Source organism: Haliaeetus leucocephalus, unplaced genomic scaffold (genome assembly GCF_000737465.1).
Source record: "Haliaeetus leucocephalus isolate CR32 unplaced genomic scaffold, Haliaeetus_leucocephalus-4.0 Scaffold144, whole genome shotgun sequence".
Classification (NCBI taxonomy): Eukaryota; Metazoa; Chordata; class Aves; order Accipitriformes; family Accipitridae; genus Haliaeetus; species Haliaeetus leucocephalus.
In genome coordinates this window covers 2,221,275-2,248,334 of record NW_010972580.1, presented here as the reverse complement: position 1 = coordinate 2,248,334, position 27,060 = coordinate 2,221,275, and the positions used below count along the sequence as shown (strand labels likewise).

At 41.4% G+C, this 27,060-nt stretch overlaps 1 protein-coding gene across 1 annotated transcript in view; it reads right to left on the bottom strand.

Annotated features, from left to right (window-relative positions):
• The window catches only part of TANC2 (tetratricopeptide repeat, ankyrin repeat and coiled-coil containing 2), a 208,362-nt gene that overhangs the window by 78,093 nt on the left and 103,209 nt on the right, over positions 1-27,060 (bottom strand). The window contains exons 5-7 of the mRNA XM_010561364.1: positions 26,804-26,952; positions 20,047-20,233; positions 6,427-6,690 (exon numbers count right to left, since the gene is read on the bottom strand). Of these exons, the coding sequence (XP_010559666.1) occupies positions 6,427-6,690; positions 20,047-20,233; positions 26,804-26,952 (600 nt within the window). The remainder of the gene's footprint in view (positions 1-6,426; positions 6,691-20,046; positions 20,234-26,803; positions 26,953-27,060) is intronic.

Sequence of the window (27,060 nt, the reverse complement as noted above, 5' to 3'; positions counted from 1 at the left end):
GGGGGGGGGTGTCGCTGCTCTTCTCATCTGAGTCGATGGATTCAGCTTGCTGTGACTGATGCACGGATCAGATTGTGTTATTACAAGGTATTCTCAGTGTACCCCAAATTCAGATTCCTTACAGCTGTACTAAGAAATATGCTTCGGATTTAATGACTCAATTTTTGGCTGGATATCTGGTCAAAGTTATCAAGAAACGGTCAAACACTAATAGGACAATGCTAAGTTTTTTGGGTTTACCCAAAGCATCTTCATTTCCTCTCTCTGCTTGGAATAATTCATATGAAGAGTTGCATCTAATTCAGAGTTTAACCATACCCCATAACAAAAATAAAAAAAGGTGCAAATTTTTGTTACACTGCAACAGAGCTGCCATTCCAGGGCTTGCGAACAAGCATGTGCTCTACGGCCGATCTAATTAGAGCTTCCTTTCCCCCTGTTGCAGTGCATTTCATTTAACACTACATTTCTCTCTGTGCTATTTTTGTATCAATTCTCTTTCCCTCGGGCAGAATTAAAGGTATTCTTAAAAAGCTTCTGCTCTGCTTCCTCCCCTGTGGTCTTCAGTGGGTCTTACTGCGGTTTCACATCTCACAGGTTGGTCACTCCAGATGGGATCACCACTCTCGCCCGGTTTACGTGACCTTTCCCGGACTCCTCCAGGGAAACCATGGGACAGAGGAAAATACGAACATATCTCAACAGTAAGAAACCCATTTTTATGATGAGTTTCTTCCAATCGCTTTCATCACCTGCTTAAATACCGCTGCTTGACCTCGTATTTTTCTGACCTTGAGAGAGAGACGCATTTTCTGAAAGTCACACTTTTCAAGTCGCATTTTATAACCTTTCTTTTACTATTAGCTTGTGCTTTTGCCTGGTGAGGTGCAGGCAGAGGTAGGCAGGGCTGCCAGACGCTCAGATCTCTGCCAGAAACATCCTTAGAGGACCAGCTGCCAGATACCGGGATACTGGTTGCTCCCCGAGATAACCACTGCGCACCGTGTTCTCAAAAAGACATAACGTATAGGCGTTTATGCAAACCCTGCTCTCACCTTCAACAACACACTTTTCTAATGGATAAAGAATTTAAAGTTGATAACTAATAATATATTTGCTGCTATTTTATATTCTCCAAGAGGAAAGAGAGGAGCTAGTATTATATAAGGGCATTTAAATTCTCTATTAACATTTAAACAGACCTCATAAACCATGCATGTGGTCTAAATAACACAAGATTTCATGTTTCATTTCATGGGTAATGGGAATAGAACGAGATGTTCATTGTGTACACAAAATGCAAACCTTCCTAGGAAATTTGTGTTCATTCAAAAATCTGAATGCCCAGCTCCAATGCCAAGCGTCTTCTGACGATTAGTGTGAAAAATGTTGAAGTATATAAAATTAATTACTGTGCGTATTTGCTTGGGGTGGGGTAGGAAGAAAATGCAGTTGAAGCTTTCAGTTTCTGGGAACAATAAAACAGCAAAGCAAATGGATTCATATGGGGCTGAACTGTAAAACTGAGTTTTACAGAATTATTGGAAGAGCAGGGATTACTTTTACAGGCTTTTCTTCTTGGATCATAATCTCTCGAAATTGCAGCCCCCTCTCACTTCGGAGCACAAACTATCTCTCCTGACAGGTAAAAAGTTCTGCAGCACACAGAAGTAAAGACCACTTTTTTCTTTTTTACTTTTGGGGTTTTTTGGAAGGAATTTTGCTAGCAACTCCTGACTGTCTTTCTGAAACTGTCACCCAAATGCCTCTTCTTTTTTTTTTATTTTATTTAAAGCTTTGAGATTCAGGGTTTCAGTTAGAACTGGTGATTACTGGGTTATGCTTTCTGAATGCCACACAGCAAGAAAAATTGCTGCTAACACTGGAAGAATGAAGCAACGTTTCTTTGTACTGCAAAGGCCATGTTCAGGAGAGGTAACACATACCTCCCAACACTCCCCATCTTGACTACGTAGGCAGGGAAGGGAATTTCCTTAATTAGAACTAAGAACATTTTTAATTTGCTTTTTTGTGGGTTTCCCCACATACATTAAGCTAATACAGTATAATGTAGCATTGGCTAAACAAAAGAAAAAAGGATTTGAGTTATAACTTCAGGTTAACAGAAAATATAATCACTTCCCTGTGCACAAACAATTTAAAATACTAGTTTAAAATCCTGAAATGCTAATGTGACTTTTTCTTATCTGTAACCAGTGCTGCTTCTCACACAATAATACTTTACATTTTACGTAGTTAGGGCTGGAGTTCACCAAAATAGAGTGAATTTTCAAGTTAAGTATACGGCTACCAGGACTAAACTTCATTTTTACAACGATATCCCCAATAATATGACCATCATGTAAATGAAGTTGTCTCAGACCACTGAAGTCAGTACCATCACAAGAATTTGCTCCAATTTAGAGCCTCAAGAGCGGTTTAACAAAAGCAGTTTAACACCAAGGAAATCCAGCTGTGCCCAAGTGACAAAGCTGGAGGTACTGGGACCTCTCAATTGCAGCGAGTACAGGAATTTACCTCCAGCAAAACACTGCGTTTTCCCCTTCCTTTTCATGTCCAATATAGCTGAACTGTTACTCTAAAGCTTTTCAGAAAATTCAGCCCTCTGACCTTAAAAGTCTGAATTCAAGCAGCGTAACTTTGCTAAAATTATAAGCTACTAAATGCACAATATTAAAAATCTTTGATAAATCCAGGTAAATCTTCTCCAACTCCAAGAGATTATGAGAAACCGATGCCAATATCCACGAAGGGCCACTGTTCCTTGCATCTAGCTGGAGCAGGATATGTTTCCATTTCCAAGATGAAAGCTATACAACCACTTCATTTTATTCCAGCTGGTTTTATGCAATTTAGCTGATGAAAAGCTAAATTTCTCAGGCTGCGCTGTGGCAACAAGCATTCTCTCCAAAGATAAGAGGAATACATTGAGGGAACCACTTGTCTTTTTGAATTGATAGGGATTTTATAAGTAAAATGGCAGAAATAGTATAATCTAGAAAATATAAAAAAAATCTTCAGACTGTAAAAAAACCTTGGAATTCCAGAAAGACATAACTAAAAAACGCTGAAAGAATATTTAGCTCAACCAACCTGCGAGAAAAAAAGTGCAAGAGAAATGCTAACTCAATACGATCTTTAAAAGATTCCCTACGGAGATCAAAAATACCTTTTCTATATCAAAAGACAAAAAAAGACAATAAGGAGCCAGGCTGGGCTCCTCTCCACATTTATAAAGACAGTGCAAATGGTGCACGAAACAAATTTCAGGAGCTGAATTGCATTTTTAGCTTTGAAAAGGCTTGATTAAATTTGAAGGTGGAATGGACTCAGTGCCTGAGCTGCCCCACTGACTTTGAAGGGGTGCTGGCTCTGAAGCGTGGTGGCACTATTTTCAATATGAGAGCTGTTAATGTGGGCTATTAGGAGAAAAGAAACAGCAGGTCTGGTCCCTGAATTTCCTTAAGTTTTTCCCCCTCAAACACGGTACTAATGCATAGAGACTGTGCTCACATTTTGCTTAATTTTCTTCTAATTTATTAGCAGTACTTTACCTTGCAGCAATTTGCTGTCCATAAGTTACGTGTGACCCAGAGACCTTTAAGTTCTCCTGCCACTGCAAGAGGGATAATTTGCTCCGACCCTCCTGCAGAAAAGTTCCTCTTTCTCTTCCAAGTCAGGATTTTGCGATGCTCGCTGCCTGGGCAAACAGCAGTGCCCTTCACAGCTGCTTCTGACCTAATACCATAAAATTGCCTAACAACTTCTATACTCTGTGCAGTAACTCACTCAGTATTGCTCACCATACGTGCTCCCAGTGAGCTGATGTGAAAGATGTGCTCTCACTGCTTTCACAACTGGGCTTTTAAAAAACTCGTTATCACATATATGGTAACCCATGAATCTCAGCAATTTACCAAGACCCAGACACACTCTACCAAATCTAACATCCCACTTTGGCATTTTACAGTACACAAGAGCCTGCATTGTTTTGGTTTTTTCTTCCAAGAGAAAGTATTTACCAAAAAAAAAGGCTTTTAACTGTTTCTGAAGAAATATTACGCAGCGAAGTGCAAGATGAAATCAATACGTGTTGGGGAGAGTTGTAAGCTGTTTGGTGAGTAAAGGGATGCATTACACGGCAGTGATTGCTGTTTGTAAGCCTGCTGTAAGAAAGAACATTTTTGTGCCATTTTGGAAGATATTCAGGGAGAACCTTAAAAAAAAAAAAAAAAAACAAAGGAAAAAAGAAAAAAAAAAGCCACAAGGTGTAAGTGCTGCCATGCTTTGGTTCCCAAGAATAGACTGTTTGTATCTAAATTCAACTGCATTTGGGAAAAAAAAAAAAAAAAGACAAGAACAGTCTGTTTTAGCAAAGCTGTGGTTTCATGATTACCTTAAAATGTGGAATACCACTAAAAGAAAGGCAGCTTTCTGCCCCACTCCCAGCCATGCTTTGCCTCCACTCTAATGAACTTGTGGCTCAAAATTAATATACATATTTTCTGGAGGGTTAATTTTCAGTCGGATTGGTCTACTAATCTGGTTTATCAAATGGCTACCCAATGTGTAGTGCTGGTGCAAGGATGTGGAGTTGGCAGACAGTGCGGGATTAACTCTTTGGGCAATAGCACATTTTGCAGATAGGCTTAAGTCAACCATGAAACTACATCTGGTTTCCCTCTCCCATCATTCAAGTACACAGATAACAAGTTTAACTGGTCTGGGGAAAAATCCCATAAAAATCTATTACATAGAAAACATAATTTTCTGGTGCCACAAACTTACAGGAGATAACGTGATCATTTGATGATAAAAGGTTAAGCCAAATCTTGTATTCTTGTCCATAGTTACTACCACAATGATTTATCCTGGGACATGTACTGTGTTAGCTGACATACTACTTAAAAGCAGCAAAAAACCCACAAAACAAAACCATCCGGAAAGAAAAGGTGTTCCTGAACCTTGCTAGATAGTTTTCTCTTGAAACAGTATTTGCCTCTAAATGCCTCAAACAAGCCAACGACTTCCAAAGTCAATTAAACCAATACACATGCATATTTAAATTTATGGTACCTCGTCTACCCTGTTTTCTTTTGAAGGTGTTTACGCTGTGTCATTTATAAGAAATGACCCTAAAGTAATAACAAGGCTATGCAAGCAGAGTTTCCCACTTTTTTCCTGTCCCCTTTCTCCATTCTGAAATCCCAGGCTTTTAGTCTTTCAGACGTTAAGTAAGTAGCACGTGGTATTGTACCGCCATGCTTAGGGTGCCCATATTTTAGCATCTATAAAAATCTCATTTCTACATTGCTTTTAGGCCTGTGACTGTCCAAAGTGGGATTAAAAAGGAAACCTAATCTAGTTATGCAATGCAGCCTGGGTTGCCAAGAGATGCTGTTTTAACAGACAATATCCCAGGCTCTGTGCAGTCCGGACTTTCTGAAGCAACATTCACGCTGCCAGCCAGCGGGAGAATCTTGCAGGGACTCTACAAACCAAGACCGTATTTCTCCATGTGTCTATACAGACAGACATACAGACCACCTCAACAGAATGTTTAACCCCAGAGAAGTTACCCAGCAAGAAAAAAATATGGGGCAGCAAAGGAGAATAATTCCAGGCAAGCAGCTTTTCAGTAAAGCTTTAATATTTTTAATCCTATCTCTTGTTTCTGTCCTGCTGTTACCAACTTCAGGGGGAAACTCAGCAGGTTGTTAAAAGACATCAATAAGATATGTCACAGCATCATTTAGGAATCTTTTAAACAGCAGACATTCAATTAAATGAAGAAAACGTCGATATAATGCCAAAACAAAAAAATTCAGTCATTAGCAAATCCCAGGTAACGCGAAACCCAAACCAGTGCGTGCACATGTGTGGGCTACCACATTCAGGGCAAAGTCCACCAAGAGAGGTGGGATCCACAGCAACTTGTCTGTAGACAGTATCATAATTCTCTTAACTCCCAAGTTCTTAAGATCTTCAGAGAAGGTCAGACACCTGATTTTACTTGCAATGAATCCTTTGAAATAGCAGAAATGGCTATGATGTCTTGGAATTATGTGGTATTTTAAACCCAAGATTATTTGCATTGTAATGACAGCAAAGAATCTTTTTTTTTGTAAACATATTCTCCAATAATCTTACAGTTGTACAATTTTGTAAAAAAGGGACAACAGACTGCTGAAATAACCATTCAGCATCATCAGAACCAGTTTTCCCCACAGAATTGTCCATTTAGGAGCAGTAAGTCAAACGAAAAGACAATTTTTGCCACGCTTAATGATGATGACTACAGAAAGGAGATTTCTCTTCGGGTAACGAGAACACGAAAAAGGCTGTGACATGCATGTACTGTGTGTGTCTCGCTCTAACCTAAAGGCAAAAACGTTTCTTTCTTACCTGCTACTGAATTTGGCCGTGGCATAAGGTAAAGAGGAATAGACTGCACTGACTGGGACAAGACCGTCTCCAGGTTCCTCTCTGGGATTTTGTTCAGGCTGTAGGTGGAGGCCGTCATGTTCTCATCCACACGGTATAAGCAGGAGTCCATGCTGGATTTCTGGGACTGCCAAGGTTTCAGGTTTCCTCCGGATCCAAGTTCTTTACTGCTTTCCCCTCCATATTTAGTGCGTTCCACATTTTCTGAGTAGCTTGTCAAAGTAGCTTGAAGGAAGAAATTATAAACAAAATGAGTAACAAAGAAAGAATGGCTTGCACACACACTGCTCTATGCCGAGTTGTGCAATGCAAGAGCCAAAAATGATGTTCATCATATTTTCCACATTCACATAAATCAGAGATTATGGAATTTAGTTTAACGATACTGTTTCTGCTTACTACTTCTAAAAGAACATTTAGGCTGTAATGTTTTGGCTCATACTGTTAAAAGCCATTAGTAATTACAAAGAGTATTAAAAATTATGTGCAGCATTGTATTTGAATACACAGTTCCAGAAACAGCAGAAATTATTAAGGAAAGAACATTATCAGCGATCCTCATATCTTTTAAATTGCATCGTAGTTACCACCTTTTCAGGAAATGTTTGCAGAACTTTATAACCTTGCAATGTCTGACACTGAAAAGCCGTAGGCACAGAAAGCCCCCACCTGACTTGCATGAACAACCAGCTCTTATGGATTAGTTTGGTTCAGAAACTGAACCCAATATCTCATTTGACTGACAGCAGGTTTTTATGAAGCTTTAACTGTAATCCACACATTTCCCCTTATATTATTTCATTTTACAGATCAGGATTGTTGCTACGTTGACTTTCACATTGGGAAGTGACAATACTATACTGATCCACACCACTAACATCTTCTCCCCGTTGGGATTTCCTCCTCTGGATTCTGATGCAGTTATCCCCTGGCTGTAACTCCCTTCAGGCTGTTGACTTTCCTTTCATCTTTAGTCTCCCACATACTCGTTCAAGGTCATCATCAGACCTTTTAGTCATTGAGAGAAGGTCCCAACGCCCATACCAGCTTCTCTGAGTGCATCAAACTTGCCTGCTCCTTAACTTGGGGGGTGGGGGGGGAACAAAAGAATAAAAAAAAAATAAAAATAAAAATAAAAGAGCTCACAACCCTCTCATCATCCCAATCACCCACATTTCCACTGCTATTCAAAAACCCTGAAATTCAACTCGACCCTGAATTTTCTGAAGCCCCAGACGTGCCCTGTGCTTGTAGATCTACTTGCTAAATCCACTGAAATCCGTCATTTTCACTTAGCAGTGGTAAATACCTTTCCCAGTCCAAATTCTCTGCTAATTTCTGTGCCATCTGTCCCTGGACACAACAGCATGGATCTACGGCTTCTTGTCTGCAACACAAATCACACTGTAATGTCTCCTCAGGGGCAGCCTGCTTGCCTTCACAAAAGCCCATTCCTGAACCAAGGGAGATGCTGCCTCATTAACAAACAGCACCACATTAATTTTTATATTGATAAACACAAACAGTAAATTACTCCAAATGCTTTAAATTACTCCATGCTTTTAGGCTAAAGCTTTTTCTAGGCCAAGTTTAAAGAGTAAGCAGCCTAGAAAAGAAGTTCCAGCCAAAGAGCACCTAAAGGAAGATGCAGTTTAACTGCAGATGGATAAGGGTTATTTCGTTTGTTTTTCTATATGCACCCAGAAGCAGAGAACTACGTATTTAAGCCAGTTGTTTACATGTTGAGTACAGGAATAATTTCACTGCCTAACTTTAGGCATCTGATTTAAATTCTCAGAAATACCCATACAGACCTGGCAAAATACAAAAGTGATGACACTTAAAGCCAGGGGCTCTGGACAGCTCTCCCTACCGAGGTGCCAAGCAGACTGCTGGACTCTATCCCCAATGCAAAACCATGAACTTCAATGACCAAGGACTAATCTGCCTTAATTATGCACGTTAAATGACATTATAATAGGAACCAGAATTAACTGCTTACATCTAAAGTCACAAAATCATCATTAAAAAAAAATAAAAATGAAGACCCCTGTCATTCTTACTGTGCCTGCTCCTTATCCATCCCAACAAACTCCATGCAGCTTCAACCTTTACCCCTATTTCTATCATTTTATTTCTCAGTATTGGGTTTCTTCTCTATGCAGTGGGATCAATACCTTCATGTCTCATCAAGAGTTCCAACATTTAGTTGTTTGTAACATATTTTGAAATTTAAAACCAACGCATACAACTGCTAAGAACCAGTATTTGTTTGTTGGCATTTAAACATAGGTCTGCTGTCAGGTAAACATATTTATACTTTAGCATAAGAAAATAAGATAAAAACAAGAAACAGATGTTCACAGATTTTCTTGCTGCCTCAAACTGTTTAATATTGAGAAATAGGTTTGAAATGGTTTTCTAGAAAATCTCCATTTCAAAGTCTGGGTCTGCAGTGCTAGGCATACTATGTTGTCTATTTACAGAAAAAAAAAAAAGTCCATTAATCCATTAAAATCCATTCATTTTAAAAACCTATCTCAGTATATGCCTAATTAATCTTTGCAGAAACACATCAGCACCTGAAATCAGTCATCTTCCAATACATCAAACTGAGGAAAAACAAAATAACTATGTGTCAAAATAAGTTTTCTCTAAATGAAGCAACAAAAAAAGTAAAGAACGAATAAATCCTACTGGCCCCTTTTCTAATTGTCAATTTGTGTTCATTTTAAACGTAATTTTCATTGTTTTACACTAAAGCTGTTTTATGTGCAAACTCTTCATTGAATCAGGTATTTAGGATTGTTCCCTGTGGATTAATTTACCTTGTGAACAGCCCTGGATGATATAAGTACTGCTACACAAGCTGGAAGCGATTGCTCTATGGACTTAATCTCTTCTATGAGCTATTTTAAACCAAACCAATTTTGACTTTATTTAAAGGCAAAAGCGTGAGGTTACCTATGAGCCAGCAACGTGAACTGACATGCAGAGCACGTCTCCTGGGGGAACTAAAGCTTACCAACGGCGCGACCCAGAGAGCTGCTCAGAAATTACAACTTCACAATCAAAATTTGAGAAAGCAATGTCTAATTTCAGAAAAATTCACATTATCTGCAACTAAGGTTGATGCAGGGTGATACTCAGGGTTAAGAAGTTGGTAATGAAAAGCTAGTAAATACAAAGAAAGTGCAAAGATTTAGTCAGCCCTGAAGTGGTCAGGCAGCTGGACTAGATGATCATTGGAGGTCCCTTCCCACTGAAAAAATTCTACTGTATTCTATTGCATTTCATTTCATTTCTTGGGCAGAAAGAACTTCATTTGTCAGTCCCCAATAGGATCAAGCCCATGAACACCCGCAACCTGATGGAAATCTGCAAAATAACATGATTTCTGCAAATTTGCCATATTCATACCCTAAACTTTCCAGAACTGCAGGGGGTATTCTAAACCAGGGTCTGTGCTCCTATGGTTTGGGGGTGTGAGTACATCTCCCCATCATCTCCTGCGGTGGCCCCTGCGGGGGATTAACTGTGCTTTACAGCAATACTCTCTTTAGAGGGTTGCACAGGGAACGAAGACCCACCCTCGGGATGAATCCTACTCACAGTCACAGCAGGACTCCTGTTGCATCATTAATGTACCTAAACCATATCTACATGTTAAAAATATTCCGGGCCTTAATCCAGATGCAGAGAAGCCGATTGAAACGGGCAACGGCAGCTACAAACTAACATGACGACATTGCTGTCCATGCTTCTATCGTCAAGCAGATTTTTGTATACATAGAATACAGGAGAGCATCAGAATATCAGATTATACTAAAAAATGACTCTCAATTTAAGATTGCTTCTGATATTACTACTCTGGTTAGACTGAACATCTAAACCACAAAACAAGTATTTTGTGCTCATCCTTGTTTCTTTGCTCTGTAATTCATAACCATGACTCTGGCTAATCCGGACGATGGCCTGATGAAAGGAGGTCCCAGTGATGAAAAGTCCCCACAGACCCCAATTATACATTACATTATTTGAACTGTGTCAGTGCTAAAAGGGGCTGCAGGAAACACTCATGGGCTCAGCTTAACCCACATGCAAGAAACCCAGTATCTGAGGTTTTCACCACTGTCACTTCTCAGTTTGCAGGAACATTTAGTGGTTTGTGGGAGGAGATGTGTCCCAGCCTCGGGAGAGGACGAGCCCCTGTCCCCGAGGGGGCTCACAGCATCCCTGCCACTGGAAGCTGGAAAATGGCAATGGAATTGTCCCACCGATGGAGATACCAGAATTAACACTTTCTTAATATGAGGTTTAGAAAAGAAACAAATGGTTCTTCAGACATTGCCAGAAAATTTCTTAAGGGTCCCATGATTTTTTTTACAATGAGGGTGGTGAGGCACTGGAACTGGTTGCCCAGAGAGGCTGTGGCTGCCCCATCCCTGGCAGTGTTCAAGGCCAGGTTGGACGGGGCTTTGAGCAACCTGGTCTAGTGGAAGGTGTCCCTGCCCATGGCAGGGGGGCTGGAACTGGATGATCTTTAAAGGTCCCTTCCAACCCAAACCATTCCGTGATTCTATGATTTTTAAACCCAAGGAAACCCAATTAACCAAAAGCTCAAAAAACCCACAATCTCTTAAGACATCGCATGCTCTAAATTTGGGAAAGATAAACCGATGACCTCAAATCCATCAAAGAGCAGGAATTTTTGCCTTAAGCCATCTGCTGAGAGGCAGATCTTTCAACCCTGAGTCCCCACCCAGTCCATCAGGTTACGTGATGGGACACGTTAAGCTGGGGGTGCCACAAGAGGAACCTGCGGGGGTGCGAGAAGGGCTGCAGAGATGCCGCGAGAGAACGTGCATTTACATGAGGCTCTTTTCACTGCTGAATCCAGCCAGAAAGCACAACCCTGGTGAAAAAAACCAGAACGTCGGAGTGCCTGGGCCCTGCTCTATGGGAGCCAGCGGGCTGCGATCACAGAGACCACGGCGCGTGCCGGCGGTCGTCGGTAGCAAGAATAGACGTCGCTGCCTCGTGGAGGCACGGAGAGGATTATTGCAGGGGACAGAGTAAGACGGGGGAAGCCATGAGAGTCACACACTGAACATGCGAAACTGACAGCCATGCAGAAACATCTGAGGTTCTCTATAGCACTGAAGTAATACCACATGTATATAAATATAGACACGTGTGTGTATAAATATGTATATATTTTTTTTTATATATATATGTATCTCCAGTCTCAGCTGGCATGCAGTCTCACACTATTTAATATGAACACAGACAGAATTTGAGGCATCTAAAACATCTGAGCGCTGTAAAACACATTAATGAATAATAACACAGAAAGACCCTCAAATGCGATGCAGGCAGCACGGTGCCCCTCTGCAGTCCCCTCTGTGGCCTTCTCTGAGGATTTGCCCCATCTCTTTCCACAAGATTTCAACACCACCCGCTGAAAAAGTACTACCTGCATCAGCTTTGAGCAGCACAGCCTGGGTGTCTTTGAAGACACGTGGACTTTGATGCCAGAAGGGGATACGCTCCAGATGCTGGACTCATTTTACAATCCTATCTTGCTTTTAGTATTCAAGATTTATGCCTGCCTTTTCCTTGGCAGAGGACTTGCCTATGTCAAGCTTTCATTTTCAAACTTGGCTCGTTTCCCTTGGTGAAACATTTTGATTAGAACTTTTTTCAAATAACATGGTTTAAAATATTTTGTTTCTTTGGGAAAAAAAACAGAATCGTATCAAAGCAGCAGTTCATCCAAGACAGCACCGTAGATGTCACTGCAGCCAGTACTACACTTCTCAGAGAGTTTCATGTATTTACAGGACAGCAAATATTATTTCTCGTTTAGTTGCAAGCTGGCCTATGCCCTGGAGCATGAGGCTTTCAACTGTACTTGTCTCGAGTCAGGCACGCGAAGGGATTTTTACTATCCCATCCAATTCTCCTTGAGGCAGAGATCATGCCTGGAAAACGTCAACCTTTATGTTCACCTTTCAGATGGAACTGCAGGAGAAAGCAGTTTTCTACAGTTACCACTCCATGATGACCAACATTAATTATATGTAAAGACTTATAATGTCTCATGTAGGAAATAAGGATTTTGTTGCCTTAAAGAAATAACTGCAGCAAAGTAGCAAGCTTCGTATGTTGCACTGAAATTAGGTACTGAAAACATTCATGCAAACTCTGCAAGTTAACCTTATTTCACTCATCTCCAGTAACATAGTACAACACGACTTGCCTTATCGCATTAGAGATGTCCTAGCTAACATGTACGAGTTGGCAAGGAGTAGAATAAATTTTTTACCCTAATCTACATAAGCCTTCATAAACTCAGCCACAGAAGGATACACCTAAATATAGCCGTGTCGCCCCAGACCGCTCCAGGGAGCTTGGCTGCCAAACAGAAAAGTTTGGCAGGCAGAAAGCATAAGCCCAAACCTTTCCCGAGGGAAGGCGGCAGCCTCGGGCGGTCACATGCAACTCATGCCCCGACAGCCCCTGGAGCACTCAGTGCTTTTAGAAGAACATTATTCTCTGCTGGACACCATCAGCCAGTAAGTTTAAGGCTTCTCCATGCAAAAAAACCCCAAAACCCTTAAGTGTGCCCTGCTCAAGGCTTGAGGTCAAAATCCACATCGCTCTTCGTATGTTTAACTTCTCTTACAACACTGGTCTCAAATGCGGGGGCGGGGGGAATCACTGGCTTAATTCATATAAACAATCCTGTAAAAAGACAGAGATTAAACAGGTAAACCCATTTCTGTTTCAAGCCTCAAGGTATTATAAATCACGGTAAGCACACAAAAGGTCCTAAAACATAATGAAAAATACCTTGGCAGTAGCATCATGCTGACCCTATATTCTTTCTGTTCTAAATCTGAATTCCCTGATGCACTGGCTGACAAGCGGGATGAAGAATGGTCTGAATGCCTCGAAGGGCTTGTACCTGTCTGCTACTCAGACTAGAAATGTAAGGCCTGGGTAAAACAGCATTTCAACAGAGCGAGACACTCCCACCATCAGAGCACAACTCACTGCAAATACCCTGCTCGGGAGACAGAACAGATCAGCAAAGCTTTAGTTTATAAACTTCAGCTTATCGCTTGCAGAAACAAGGTAATGAATGTTTTTAAGCACAGCCCACTATTGTAAACATTAAAGAAATCGTTAAAAAGGTTCCAAATCTAATACAGAAGTAACGATGCTGATGGCTGATTTACCAAAGCATCATAACCCCCCCCCCCCCGCACAAGGCTCCTAAGTACTATTATTTAAACATAGACCTCTTACAAAACCACACATGCACATCTGGAGTAACATCTCTGCGACAGTGATGCACTAGAATTATGTACAAGGGCTTACCGAACTGCAGAAGCAGCCAGAAGCTGCACGCTCTTTTCCTTGCCCCCATACGCTGTGTGCTTCCCCTCTACAAACCCATACCTCGCTGCATGTGTCAGCTACAGGTAGCCACTGGATTTTAACAGTGGGACTGTTAAAATTTCAGAAGAAAAAATGCACATACACATCCCTTTAACTCTACATCAACTCCCATCATCTTCTTGATTCAGCATCCTCTCTGTATTTTCTACCTTTTACCATTTTGGATCCTTCTTTATCTTTGCCCGTCTCGTCAACGTCAGTTCAACTTTTTTTCCTTCTTTAGCATCCGCGAGGACAATTGTTCTTCTTCTTTTGAGTCCACCACAGTCTTGAAACTGGTTTTAAAATTATAAGACTTAAACAAGAAAGCAGAAAGGAGGCATGTGTGGGAGTGTGCACACAAGGGGAGGGAAGTTATTTGTATACTTGGCATTAACTTTTTGGGCAAGCTTGGATCATTATGAAGCTTTTCATATAACCCTGAAGGTTAAAATCTTGCTGCTCTTAAAATAAAAGCTGAGAGTCCCATCTAATCTCACACCATCAACAGCTAAAACATTAAAGAAAAGTCATTTATCACAGTATCCAAAATAACACCGTGGGAGTTGACAACGCTGAATTTTCCTCTAGCTGTCTTCTGATCCGTCTTTTTAGTTTATTCTTTCTTTCAATTTTTCACTCAATTTATTTCCATCTACTGGGCTGGACCATAAACCAAAGCAAATTTCACAGTTCGAGTATAACATCTGTTCTGTGCCACTTCCTTCAGCTTTAAATGCTCTTCCTTCTCCTTTTTTTCCAGTAACATAACAAACACCTGTAGCTGACCCATTACCTATCCAGTATTTAGGGGCCAGATTTTGGTGTCAAACCCAACCCTTGATGCCTCAGTGGCTTTACTGGGGGAAGGCAGAACCGTTGTTTCATGACTTCACGGTTTCTCACCCCTGACATCAACCATGAATCATGTCACATGTGCACGCACGCGTTTGCTTTCTGCTTAATTTGTCCTCTTAATGAAATGGAGAAAGAATTGAACCAGGATTCAGAGACGGTGTCCTTTTGTACTTTCTGTGGTTGGGATTCTGTGACCCCACTAATTTTGCTCAAGAGCTGATGAGACGCCTGATAAACAGCCTCCCTTTTCACCTCCTAAACTGTCATCCCCGTCACCTGCAAAATGCAGATGCATTAGTGAACAAAAGACAATTATTCATCAGTATTAGACATTTTTCAAGGAGCTCCTCCTTTGGGGAATGAGCCCAAATGGAAGCTGGCTAGATTTAAAAAAAGATCTGTAATTCTTATGAATCTTATTCATTATTAACAAAGCATTTCATAATACTGATGAGAATGTCAGAATTCAAATGCTTTAGCTGTAAGATCACAAAAATATTTAACCTGAGTTAAATTTATCTTGATGTGCCTTTTGAGCTGCTCTTTGTTCCCTTCTCCAAGCAGTTAAACTTGCAAACAAATCTATCTTGTTTTATTGTCAGCAGCATCTATTCTGCTTAGCACGCACTCTAGACGAATTTATTAACAAACCTATTTTTAACCCACAAACACATAAATCTGTAGAAAGCAGCAACTTGATAAAAGCCCAGGAGTCAGAGGAAAAAACAGCAAAAAAAAAAAAGAACTTGAAAAAAAGCTATATGCCAGGGACCTCCAGGAGGGAATGGGGGTCCTTTACATGTCGTTCTTCATTGTAAAAATCCACAAAATCTAAGTGAAGGCAACTGGTCCACATGGTATTAGACCTATCTACATCACTGCGGCAGCAGCGCAAGAGGATTTATGCAGCTCACTGGTTTCCCTTTAAGCTGCTTTAACATCATACCTATTTCCCTGCTCAAGATGATCCCCCTAACAGTTAAGCGGGGAACACAGTGTAGATCATCACAGGACCCTACATGAAGAAAAAGCATGGCCCCATTTCATATCGGAATAAATTACAGCACTTTTACAGGAAGATTCAACACAGAAAACAGCCGTTCTTTTAATACCCCTGGGAGACTGCTGCTAAATGACATAAAATGCTGCTTGAACATCACAAGCACATGGGGAAGCTTTACATACCAGCAAGAAACGTTTTCTGTTTTATTTTGCAGGCTTGCTAAGATTGCTGGAGATTTTCTTACATTCTCCTGCATTCAAGCAGCAAAACTTTACAGTCCACTTCTGCGGGGACGTGAAGTGCAAAGTTTCCCCGTAGCAGCACGTGATTCTTTGACCAGTTTTCTTTTCAGTAGCAGATTTTGAACATTAACAGTTGGCTGCTTTTACATAGTGAGAGCCAAAAAATCCTGGAAGCTATTCAGAGGTTAAAGTCAGGTCAGCATTTTCACCAGCCATTCTGTTTTACACAAAAAGGATTTAGTGGCTTCCAGGAGAAAGGGCTGACTCGCTCCTATCTCTCCTCTTGGCTCACCTCCTCTCTCCTCCTCCCCCTTCCCCATTGCTTTTCTTTTACAAATAAGAGTGTCTGAATTTGAAGATCTGGACCTTGTAACATTTTTTGTTACCCTTTCAACGTACGTAGACTGAACTTCCCTTTACTGTAGAGGATCTAAAATTTCAAAATAAGTCTGTTCTAACCTAAGTGATGCATTTATTAAAGTCATCAGTAACCATGAAATAGTCCCTGTGCTGTGCAGATTAGAGATACGACACGCTTGCTCTCTAATAATTGAAATTATATAAGAGGTGACATGCAAATGGACAGGAATAACTCCAAGAGGACAAGTCATCAGAGAAAACCTGACTGGTTAAAATTTGGGCTTTACATACAGATTAGAACACCAAAATGCCCATCTTAGTGGACAGTTATGCTCTTAATGCAGTTAATTCGGAGTCTAAAGAGCCACACTCTGATTTAACTTTGGCAACGCTGTGTCTAGCAATACAGATATGTAAAATCAGCTTAACGTGCAAAAAAACCATTTTATGCTAAGCAAAATCACATAGAGAGAAGCAATTATGCATAATGGTGTAAGGACTGACTTCCAACCTCAATTAACTGTTTTCTGTTCTTTACTAATTCTCATATATCTTACAAATAGCACGTTAACTTTCTGGGACACAGGTTAAAGCCTCTGTGTTTTTAAAATATGACATTCGGTGGCGATTCACGATCACGAGATTTGGAGGTGATGCTCATTGCAGCTCAGGACTGATAGGTGGCAAAGATCAAGAGATCTTCCTAAAACCATAACGTTTATCAAGATGAATAAGAAATATATTGGACAGCCTATTCTAAAATTACACCTTCTTGGAGCTAATGAGCTAATACTTTAAATCACTTACTTGGGGAGGAGCAGGAGGGACCATGACTCAGGAAACATAAAATACCTAGGGAAATGTTTACTCTTTTTCTACACATAAAAATGGCACAAAAACGTAAGTAGTTTTGACAAGAAAATCTCTGACACATTTACACTTTTGAGGTACCACGTGAAGCTGCTCAGACCAAAAGCCACGTCATTACAGTCATCCTTGCAGAGAACAAACACAAGCAAGGGATATGCATACAAGAAGATCTGTATCCAATAATCGAGGAATGCAACCAAAAGGGAAACCTGATCCCTGACCCTCCAGAAACAAAGGAGCTGATGTGTTCCTTAAGGGGAGAGCAAAGCACGAGGTGGGCTTTGCTTCCTACACGTGGACAATTTGTCTGCTCCGTTCTGTAGTGAAAATAATTCTAGCGAATTGCTGTCATGCAGAGAGCACCTTTCAAAACTGTTGCACACCCAATTCCCATCCCAACGGGAGGGTAATGACCAAACTGTGCATCCATCTCTGTGGGCAAACATCCCCCCCGCTTGAACTGACCTTACACTTGCAGAAGATGTATAGAAAAAGACTTAGAAGAAAACCTCCCAATTTTTTTCGCTGCTGGAAAGTATGACTGGAGAAGACCGTTTTCCCCACAATTTGTTACAGCTGTTCAGCTTCTATCAAATGCCAGAATAAGGTGGTGTTGAAAATGTTATTGTCAAAAATAAAGGGGGGGAGGAAATAAGGGGAGAAAGAGGCTCTTGTTTTCCTTTGAGTGTGAACACTAGCAGAGGAAAGGCTTGCTTTTTGAAAGCCTTGGAAAGTGCTTCCCCTACTCCACACGAACATATTTTTACACAACTTTTCCATCTGGCATACATTAACATAGCCTTGGGATAAGCCACCTTCTATTATTTCCAAAGTTTCCATGGGAAAATCTAAATTCCTGACAGAAGAACCTCTAAGGAGGAATATTCCTTGTGAGGGGCAAAAAAACCTGTTTCAGACTTAAAAATTAATTACTATAGACCTAGTGAAAAAAGGATAGGGTATAAAATCTGAGCAAAAAGATTCAACACCTTATCACGTCAGGAATCGGGATCACGCTGATGCTTCTCTGACACACAGGTGTACCACAAAGGCCACCCAGATCTCCTCTGGCTTTCAGGTGGATAAGAAACTCCAGATGAAACCAAACTGCAGGAACTTACAATTTCGTCACCTTCAGATGGTCACCTGCCAACGAACCACGAGGACCAGACGAGCCCAACACGATAGCGCAGCACGCACCGACAGATGTCATTAGTAAGAGCAGCTCATAAAAGCAGAGAACACACTTTTTTACCTATTCTCCTGCTCCACTTCAGGCTTCGATCAAGTCTTAGACCCGATTCACAGCTCTGCCAGAGGCAAGACCCAGCTGGAATCAAGCGTCCACTTTTACTCACCATGATCCTCCAGCCCAGCCAGGCTTCAAGGGGCTGCTGTTGGACAGGGTGAAGCTCTGATCGTGGGACAGTGTGAGCAGAGAACGAAGGGTGTGTCATACTGCAATGACTTTTCCCAGAATTTATTAACCTACTTTGGTATGCAGCTCAGAATAGCTTACGTATTTGCATTTTAAGATCATGCAGGCAGAAGTGCTACAGAGGTTGCTGTGGCATACAGGAGCAGAACTAAGCCCAGATTTCCTGATCAGCCAAGCAAAATATTAATCACTAGTACAACTAACCTGCCTAAATTATCAAGCCTTTTTTTTTTTTCTTTTTTTTAAAGCACTACATACACTGTTGGCAAAGTAAAATCTTCTTAGCTGGAGAAATACTCAACATAAAACACAGTGCAAGGACAACCAAGTGAGGACCATCCTGCCTGATGTTACATAGACATTACTTTTCTCCCATTGTGCCTTTACAGTTATCGTAAAGAAATTAATCTGTGTATGTTATTTTTCTCAAGATCCTTTACACTTGCAACCTACAGATCACTCAAATGAAAAACCTGCTACAGCGGCTACTGAAATTCACTGGAATTTGTGTTAATTCAATCTGTTTCCTGCCCAAGGCTGAGCTTAAGAGAAGCAGTCATTTTTGAGGCAGAGTCACCGATAAGGTGGCAGTGACAGTCACGGGGCACAGAAGGTAATCAGTCTCTTATATTTATAATAATAGAATCCCACAGTATTTGAAATATGAACGGGATGCCGTCATCCATTTTCTTTCCTCTGACATCAAAGAACAGTGGCTATGGACTAAATGGCATTAAGGGAAGGAAAATGCTGAAAAAATAGATGCCTCTATACTTGAGGTAATAGGAGGGGATGGCAGCCCCGAATAACAGCCATTGCCTGGCACCGAGACCATCCCATCTTCCTTATTGGACCAAAAAGCGTGTGGCGCTCTAAATTAACATCTCCACATTCATAAATGGGCATGGACAGCAGCTGAAGGAGAGGATATAGAACAAAAGAAAAACTTGGTAGGAAAAAACCCAACCAGCTCACTAGAATTAAAGGAGGCAAAAATGTGTTGGGAAGAAAGATTGCAAGAAGCAAAAAGGTGAAGATGGGATGCAAAAATAGAAGAAGGGAGATAAAATTCTTCCTCTTTCGCCATTTAAACAAGTTCCAAAACTTTGCATCAATTAATGTACTTATCAACCTCATCCGTCCCAAGTTTCACCAACTTTATGTAGTTGCACCCATGACGAATGGAAGACGGAGGGGGTACGCTTCACCGTGGTCACTGCAGTATTAACTCGAATAACGCAAAACCGTGCCATTAATGAGCGAAGGCGGGTGTATTATCTAAAATAACTCTTGTTAAGCCAACGCAGTCGACGACTGCGATGGCTCAGCGGTAGAGCGCGAAGGAGAAGGGTGCCGGCACTCACCGATGATGCCGCTGTCTCTGCTCTCCAGCGTGGAGGTAGGGCTGGTGACGGCGCCGTAGGTGCAGTCCTTGGCGGTGACGCTGGTGCTGACGGGCGGCAAGGTGGAGCAGGGGCTGCTGGCGGGCGGCGAGGCCGTGCTGCTGGTCAGCGTGGAGCAGGGGCTGATGCGCTGCGTCACCGCCGAGCTCTGAAAAACGGCAACCGGGAACACATCACTCACCGCGGGCGGTCACCGAGGGGTGGGGGGGGAAGTCTTTCTGTAGCTCCCGCTTGAGGATTTGCGTTGGACGGTGAAGGTGAAAAGTGCTTTACTGGTCAAAATGAGAACGTCCGCCGTGCCACCCCACATCTGCGGAAAATGCGGAGGCAGCGGGCTTGCTTTCTACTTCACGCCTTAGAGATTACAGCTTCCACGTTCAATAGGAAACACAGGAAACATAAATAAAGTGGTATTTACCAAAAGCCTGATTCCATACTTTATCAGGAATTTTGATCGTTTTGTTAGTATTGAACCGAAAGTTAAAAAAAAAAAAAAAAGGCACAAATAAGCAAGGATTATGATACAGTGAGGTAAATTCTGTGCCTCTGTTTAAGTGGAGATCTCCAGGGTGGTAAGTATACAGCATGATCTCACCTTTACTTACAGCAAGAAACATCACATACAGGAAATCCTACAAAGACCTCTGGGCCATTTCCGTCTGCTCAGAAACCTCCATGGGGCTGCAATTTTTATTTTGGTCTGTAAATGTTTCCTCCATTCAAGAAAAACAACAGTGGTTCTACACCCTTGCAAAGAGGAAGCTCGAAATCCCTTATCTAGATACGAGACAGCCCTTCCCTGCCCAGACATGCTTTCCCCACTAGATAAAGTTAAAAAATAAAAAAGTAATAGGGAAAATGTTGCTCTCTGAAGGCAAAATAAAACAAAAAAATACAGCAGCAAAAAAAGATGGTGTTTCAAAAGTTATTCTGGAAACCCCCTATAAGATATTGTGTGCAAGCAACCTGCCAGAGTTGATACATCTGAAGCTGTGCACGGAGATTAGTTTATTAAGAAAACAAAATCATTTTTGAATTCAATTTGAGACAAGCTGCGATACAAGACAGAGCCCTTGTTTCAACCACAGGCTACTGGATACACAACCTTCCCTGGCAAAAGGTCCTCCTCTCTGGAGATACGTCCTAGAGCATCTGCAGCCCACAAAAACTGCTGTGCAGAGTCACCGGAGGACAGCAAGGGCAGGAGATGGCTCACCGACCGCACCACTGGGAAGACGCTTTTATTGACCCAACACAGCCACTTAATCACCCTTCCACTGGACTTCAGAGCAATCATTGAGAAATAACTTGAAAATGGGCTACTTCAATCCTTCCCCTCCACAAACCTGACCCCATGCCCCAGACCAGGCGTCCGATTCACAGTGTGGGTGTCGGAGGAGCAGGCACCCTCACCGTGGGTCAGGCCAGCAGTCCATCTCCCCTCGCGTAGATGAGGATGCAGAAAGTAAGCATTAAAAAAAAAAAGGGCTTTTGAGCAGGTGATTCTCCCTTAAATTTATCTTTCTGCCTCTGCAGAGGGGAGGTGACTCCATCTCCCCCTTGCTCAGGGGACACTGCAGAACACCACGGTCATCTCTCTCTTGCACTGCTGCCGTTTTCTGTAGCTAACTCCTGCGGACCGTATTTTGTTTGTCATTGCAAAATTATACTGGTCCCAAGGAAAGCAGAGGTTAATTCCCCATTTGGAATTCATTTAAATGAGATTTCTTTTATTCTGTGTGCATACTTCCCTAATAATTGCATGGATTTATATTCCCTTTTCCATGTCATTTGAACCCAAGGTAACCATGGAGAGCATCATGCTTACAAACTGCAAAACAGGTTTGACATCTAATTTTTTTTCTTCCTCACTATTTCATACTTGAAGCTGAAAAAACGCCTGGGACAGACTATTGTAAGTAGAACATGTGGAAGATTTACTGGTTTTTAAATTAGAAGGCAGATACCACGTGTAGCTACCAGGAAGCGATCTAATTTGTCCAAGGTATCCCAATGGGGCTTGTAAAAATCCTTACTCAGAATGTAACCACCCTGGTGTCTGAGGCGAAAGAGAGCATCCCCGCAGCAGTGGGACGGGGCAGTGCCGAGGCCGGCATCCCCCTCCACCGCCCCACGCCTTTGCTTTCACGCCATCATGACTGCATCGATCTTAACTTAATTACAGAGTACCCTGAACGTGGATTAGCACATCAACAAACCAGGGACAGAGTGCTAATGCGACAGCTCCACGGGCATGTTTTTTATATTAAACAGAGAGATTGCAACACAGCAGAAAATGAACTGTGTGAATATTTCCATGATAATTTATAATCTCCCTCCGGTATCCATATAAAATATCCACCAGTGAATGAGACGACTGCCACCACATCCTTGTCTTTTGAAGCACTCAGGAGAAGCAAACCAACGCTTTCCTCTCCCCATCCAATTTGTGGTGCCACTAGCGGATCACTGCTATTGTTATTTTCCATTCTTTTATGTTCTAGGTACTTACAAATACTTCTCTTTTTTTTCCCCAGTAGCCTTCTAGGAATTGCAGGCAAGTTGACTGCTCTATAAATTCTGGCTCCCCGTATATTCTGGTTTCACACATTTGTTACATCACCTCTCATGCGGCTTCTCTCTCAAAGAACCTTTTTCATCTTCTCATACTGCAATGTTTTCAGATGTCCAAATACTGTACTGATTTTTGTAAATGTTTTTAATTTTGCAAAATTATTTCTAACTCATTAATTCTAGTGGCCAAATTAAAAACTATTTGTGTGCCAGTATTCAATGAAAATATTCCATTATTTTTTCCTCTTAAAATTGCTGGGGTTTATTATTATTACTCTTAACATAACCTAACACAGGGCTCTTTTTGCATTGCTGCTATATATCAAGCAGATGTTTTCACTGAGCCACCCACTACAGTGGGGCTCTCTTCTGATTTATCACAGACTCCATCAGTACACCTGAGCTGTTAAATTGGCTTTTTCCAATATTCATTTTCTTAAACCCACTGACAGTACAACGAACTGCACCAAGTTTAAGGTAATATAACTTTTGAGGTTTGGACAAAGAAGGCCAAGGGCATCCTGGGCTGCATTAGGAAGAGCGATGCCAGCGGGTGAAGGAGGTGATGCTTCTCCTCTGCTAAGCTCTGGTGGGAGCACACCTGGAGCACAGACGAGGACACTGGAGGGAGTCCAGCTAAGGACCACGGAGATGACTGAAGGACTGGAGCATCTGACATAGGAGATACGGAGATATTCAAAACCCAACCGGAGATGGTCCTGGGCAACCTGCTCTGAGCTGACCCTGCTTCGAGCAGGCGGGTTAGATTAAACAATCTCCAGAGATGCCTTCCAACCTCATACTGCAGCATCTAAAAATTTAATCAGCTCACATGTGGGATCTTTCAGAATGCAAAGCATTATTACTATTATAAATTCTTTACGGTGAGGTTTTTCTAGGTCCTTGTTTCAACTGTTATTTTAAACAAATCCCTGCTGAAATCTCAGTACTAACAAAATAACATCCACTAACCTTAAAACACACAAAAAAATTACACTTTAAAGCAAATTAAAATTCAGTGCAAGAATCATACACTCATCTTCCTTCCAGCTGATAACACTATTGTTTCATAAAATGCCAAAAGTGATATTCTTGTAAGTTCTTTTATTTGTAGTGTTATCAATGCAGCTCCTTAAGAACAAGCTACTTGCAACTGGAAATTACTAAATAACATGGTATATCACTTGGCATTGATTGACATGTTTTATTTTTGTATTGATATAGAAAAATGTTCCTCCGTGCAAGTTTTAAATATAAATTTCCATTAACAGAACATTCTGTATTATTATTGCTGCTGTTTCATCTGTCACATTTTCACTAAGCTTTGAAAAATTACACTGTTCTGTCATAGTCTCATTGTCCTTTGTGCTTCTCTGGCAGCCAGTGCAGTTAAAAAATAGTTTCCCAAAAAGTAGGAGAAAGAGGATTTATTCTTCAGCGTTTGTGATGTCTCATTAAGGAAACCATGATTAAGAAAGAGACAGCACATAAAACATGCAATTTCATAGCAATCTGGATTAGAGAATACATCCTTTGACATATTCAAAATAAGGCAATTGAATGAAAATGCAGTGTGCCGATTTACAGATTGGGGCAGTTTTAGTGAAAACACCTCTATGCCTTATCTTCACTTTAGCTCAAGCATTGGCGAGATTGCAAATAATTATTTTCTCGCTTGAGAAGGCAAAGCATGGTTAGAATAACAAGCAGCAGCCTAGTCCCAGCTTTTGATACAAAGAACGTTTTCTTTGCCCAGGCCGTGTAAATTAACGCATTAAAACCTAGAAAATCGTTCTCATTTTTAAATTCAAGTGCAAACTAGTAGTCAAAGTCTCAATCAGATTTTAATTAATCAATGATTAATGGAAGAATTAATCTTTGCAAATCCCACAAATGTCTCTCTGCATGATTTTCAACACTACTTTAAGTAGGATAGCTGAAGAAATTCAATTTGGGAAGGAGAGTTAGAGAGGTTTTTAGAAGATTTCCTGCAATTCAGAAGCAACTTTAGCTTGGACAGGATTTGTGCATGGCTCCGGTCCTGAGACAGCCAGATAGCAAAAGTCAGAGAAGGGCACGAAGACTGTTAGATGGCTGGAGCTTATGATGTGGAAGGAGAAGCTGACGGAGAGGGTTCCTTCAGCCTGGAGAAGAGACAGCTAAACTGCACCTCGGGATAGCTGCAGCCTTCCGCTGTCTGCAGGGGATTGTAGAGAAGACACAACCGTGCTCTTCTCAAAAGTGCAAAGGGAAAGGCCAAGACACTACAGTCACAGGTTGTATCAAGGAAATTTTCTGTCAGGTAAAAGAAAGAAGTCCCTCACTACGGGAGTTGTGAAGCCCCGAACAGGCTGCCCAGAGAGACTGTTGATTCTCCATCCGTGGAGATCTTCAAAACTCGCCTGGACGAGCCCTGAGCAACATGGTCCAACTTTGAAGCTAGCCCCGCTAGATGAGATGACCTCCAGAGGTCATTGCCAACCTCGAGTATGCTGCAATTCTAGGCAAGTGCTGACAGCAGGAGATGCTCACAAAGAAAGAAAAAAAAATTAACTTGGTAATTGAGGAATCAGCCTCTCTTTATCTTCACCAGCACATGAATAGCATTCAAAGGCCCCGTCAAACTTTTTAATGCAAAAATTAGCACACAGCCCAAGATATCAATCTATTTTAGAGGACAACTCTCTGCTGCTTCTCTTTAGATTTTTCTTTTATTTATTCTCCAAAGACATCTTCTGCTTTAGAGAAAAGACGGGATTTTAATTTTTGTCAAAAGGCAACAACAAAAGGAACCATTTATAGTAGAAAGCTCTGCTTGGCTTTGAAGTATTCAATTCAAATAGGTGCCTGTTAAAAGTACATTTTCTAGCACAATGTATAGTAAAGTACGTTTCAAATCCACCACAACTTGCATAAAATATTGAATGAAAGCGTTAAAAGCTTAATGAATGTGTTAAAGGCAAAAACTTTACAAAAACACATTGCCTGGCTCTCAAGCATATTTTAGCCCATGCAGATGATAAAAAAACCTTTTGGTTCAGTCTACAGTGCGGGACTGATAGAGCCCGGGACGCTGCCCTCCTCCCTGCTCTCCCTGCTTTGGGCTAGGAGGGGTCCTGGGCTTCGTGGAGCAACTTGTCTCCGAGTTTCCTTCCAAGTGGAACAGGTTGGGAGAAAGATTCACATATGCCACCGGGGCCACGATGGGCATTCAGCTCGAATGTACAGAAACCATCTTCTTGGCTGCCAGTTTTCATTGACTTTTTTTTTTTTTTTAAGAAATTCAGGACCTTAAGTCAGGTCCTCTGAATAGTGCCTATGTTAAATATCTAAGTGACTTCTGGAGAGTCATGCAACGACCTTGTTAAAAGGAGAGAGAATTAGAACTGGGCTTCCGAGTTTCATGCTCTTCTGCTACTTACTGGACTATCCGTCTGCCCATTAAAAAAAAAACCAACAAAACTGTTTCCTAGTTTCATTCTCATCTCACCAACACTGCTGGGAGTGGGTGTATTGTCCAGGCTTGAGGAGGAGGAAGAAACTCAGGCAGTTTCCACAAAACCTACATTGTAGCCCTGAGCTTTTTGCTATTTTGCTTTTCAGCCAGCCAGAGGGGATGTAACAAACTCCATCACGATGAAGATTCTATGATTTGCTTTCTGTACCTGTTTTCAAGCATGAAATCACCTTGTTCAGCAAACGTGAGCAAAAACTGTGACTATCTGTAAAATCAGGTTATTACTACTTACCTCTCCTTCCTGGAGAAACTGTGAGCCTTTATGTAACATTGCTAAAGTACCTTTGAAATATGGCATGTAAGATGCCATGGAAGTACAGATTATTTTGGTCACTATAATCTGATTAGAAATGCTACCCACTCCTACAACATTTGCAAAAACAGAAAAACAACAGAAGCCGTTTCACATGGTAGCAGCTGATCCCCGAAACACGTACTGCTGCACTGTAATGATGATTCACCATTTAACGAGGAGATACAACCTTTTACCTCATAACAATTATTTCACCATTATGAGACACTCAGCTGCCATATAATTAGAAAATAACCACTCTCTCACATGCTGTATTTGGATCCTAACCCGTGCAGTTACTGCTGTACAAGCGGGAAGGACTGGAGGGGTCGTACCTGGTTCTCATCCTGCACCTCCATGCTGTACTGGGGCCCTGGCTGTACCTCCGTGACTTTCTCTCCGAGGAGGAAGCCCAGGCGAGTCATGAGTGTATTTGCTGCCTCATCTACGGATGGAGGGGGTCCCAGCTCCTGCTCAGTATCACCTAAACAGGAAGAAAAACAGATTCAGACAGGAATTGTTTACCTTGGATACTGCTCAGTGTTTTTCCAGCAAAACACCGCTAACTTCTCATGCTGCAACGTCAGTATCC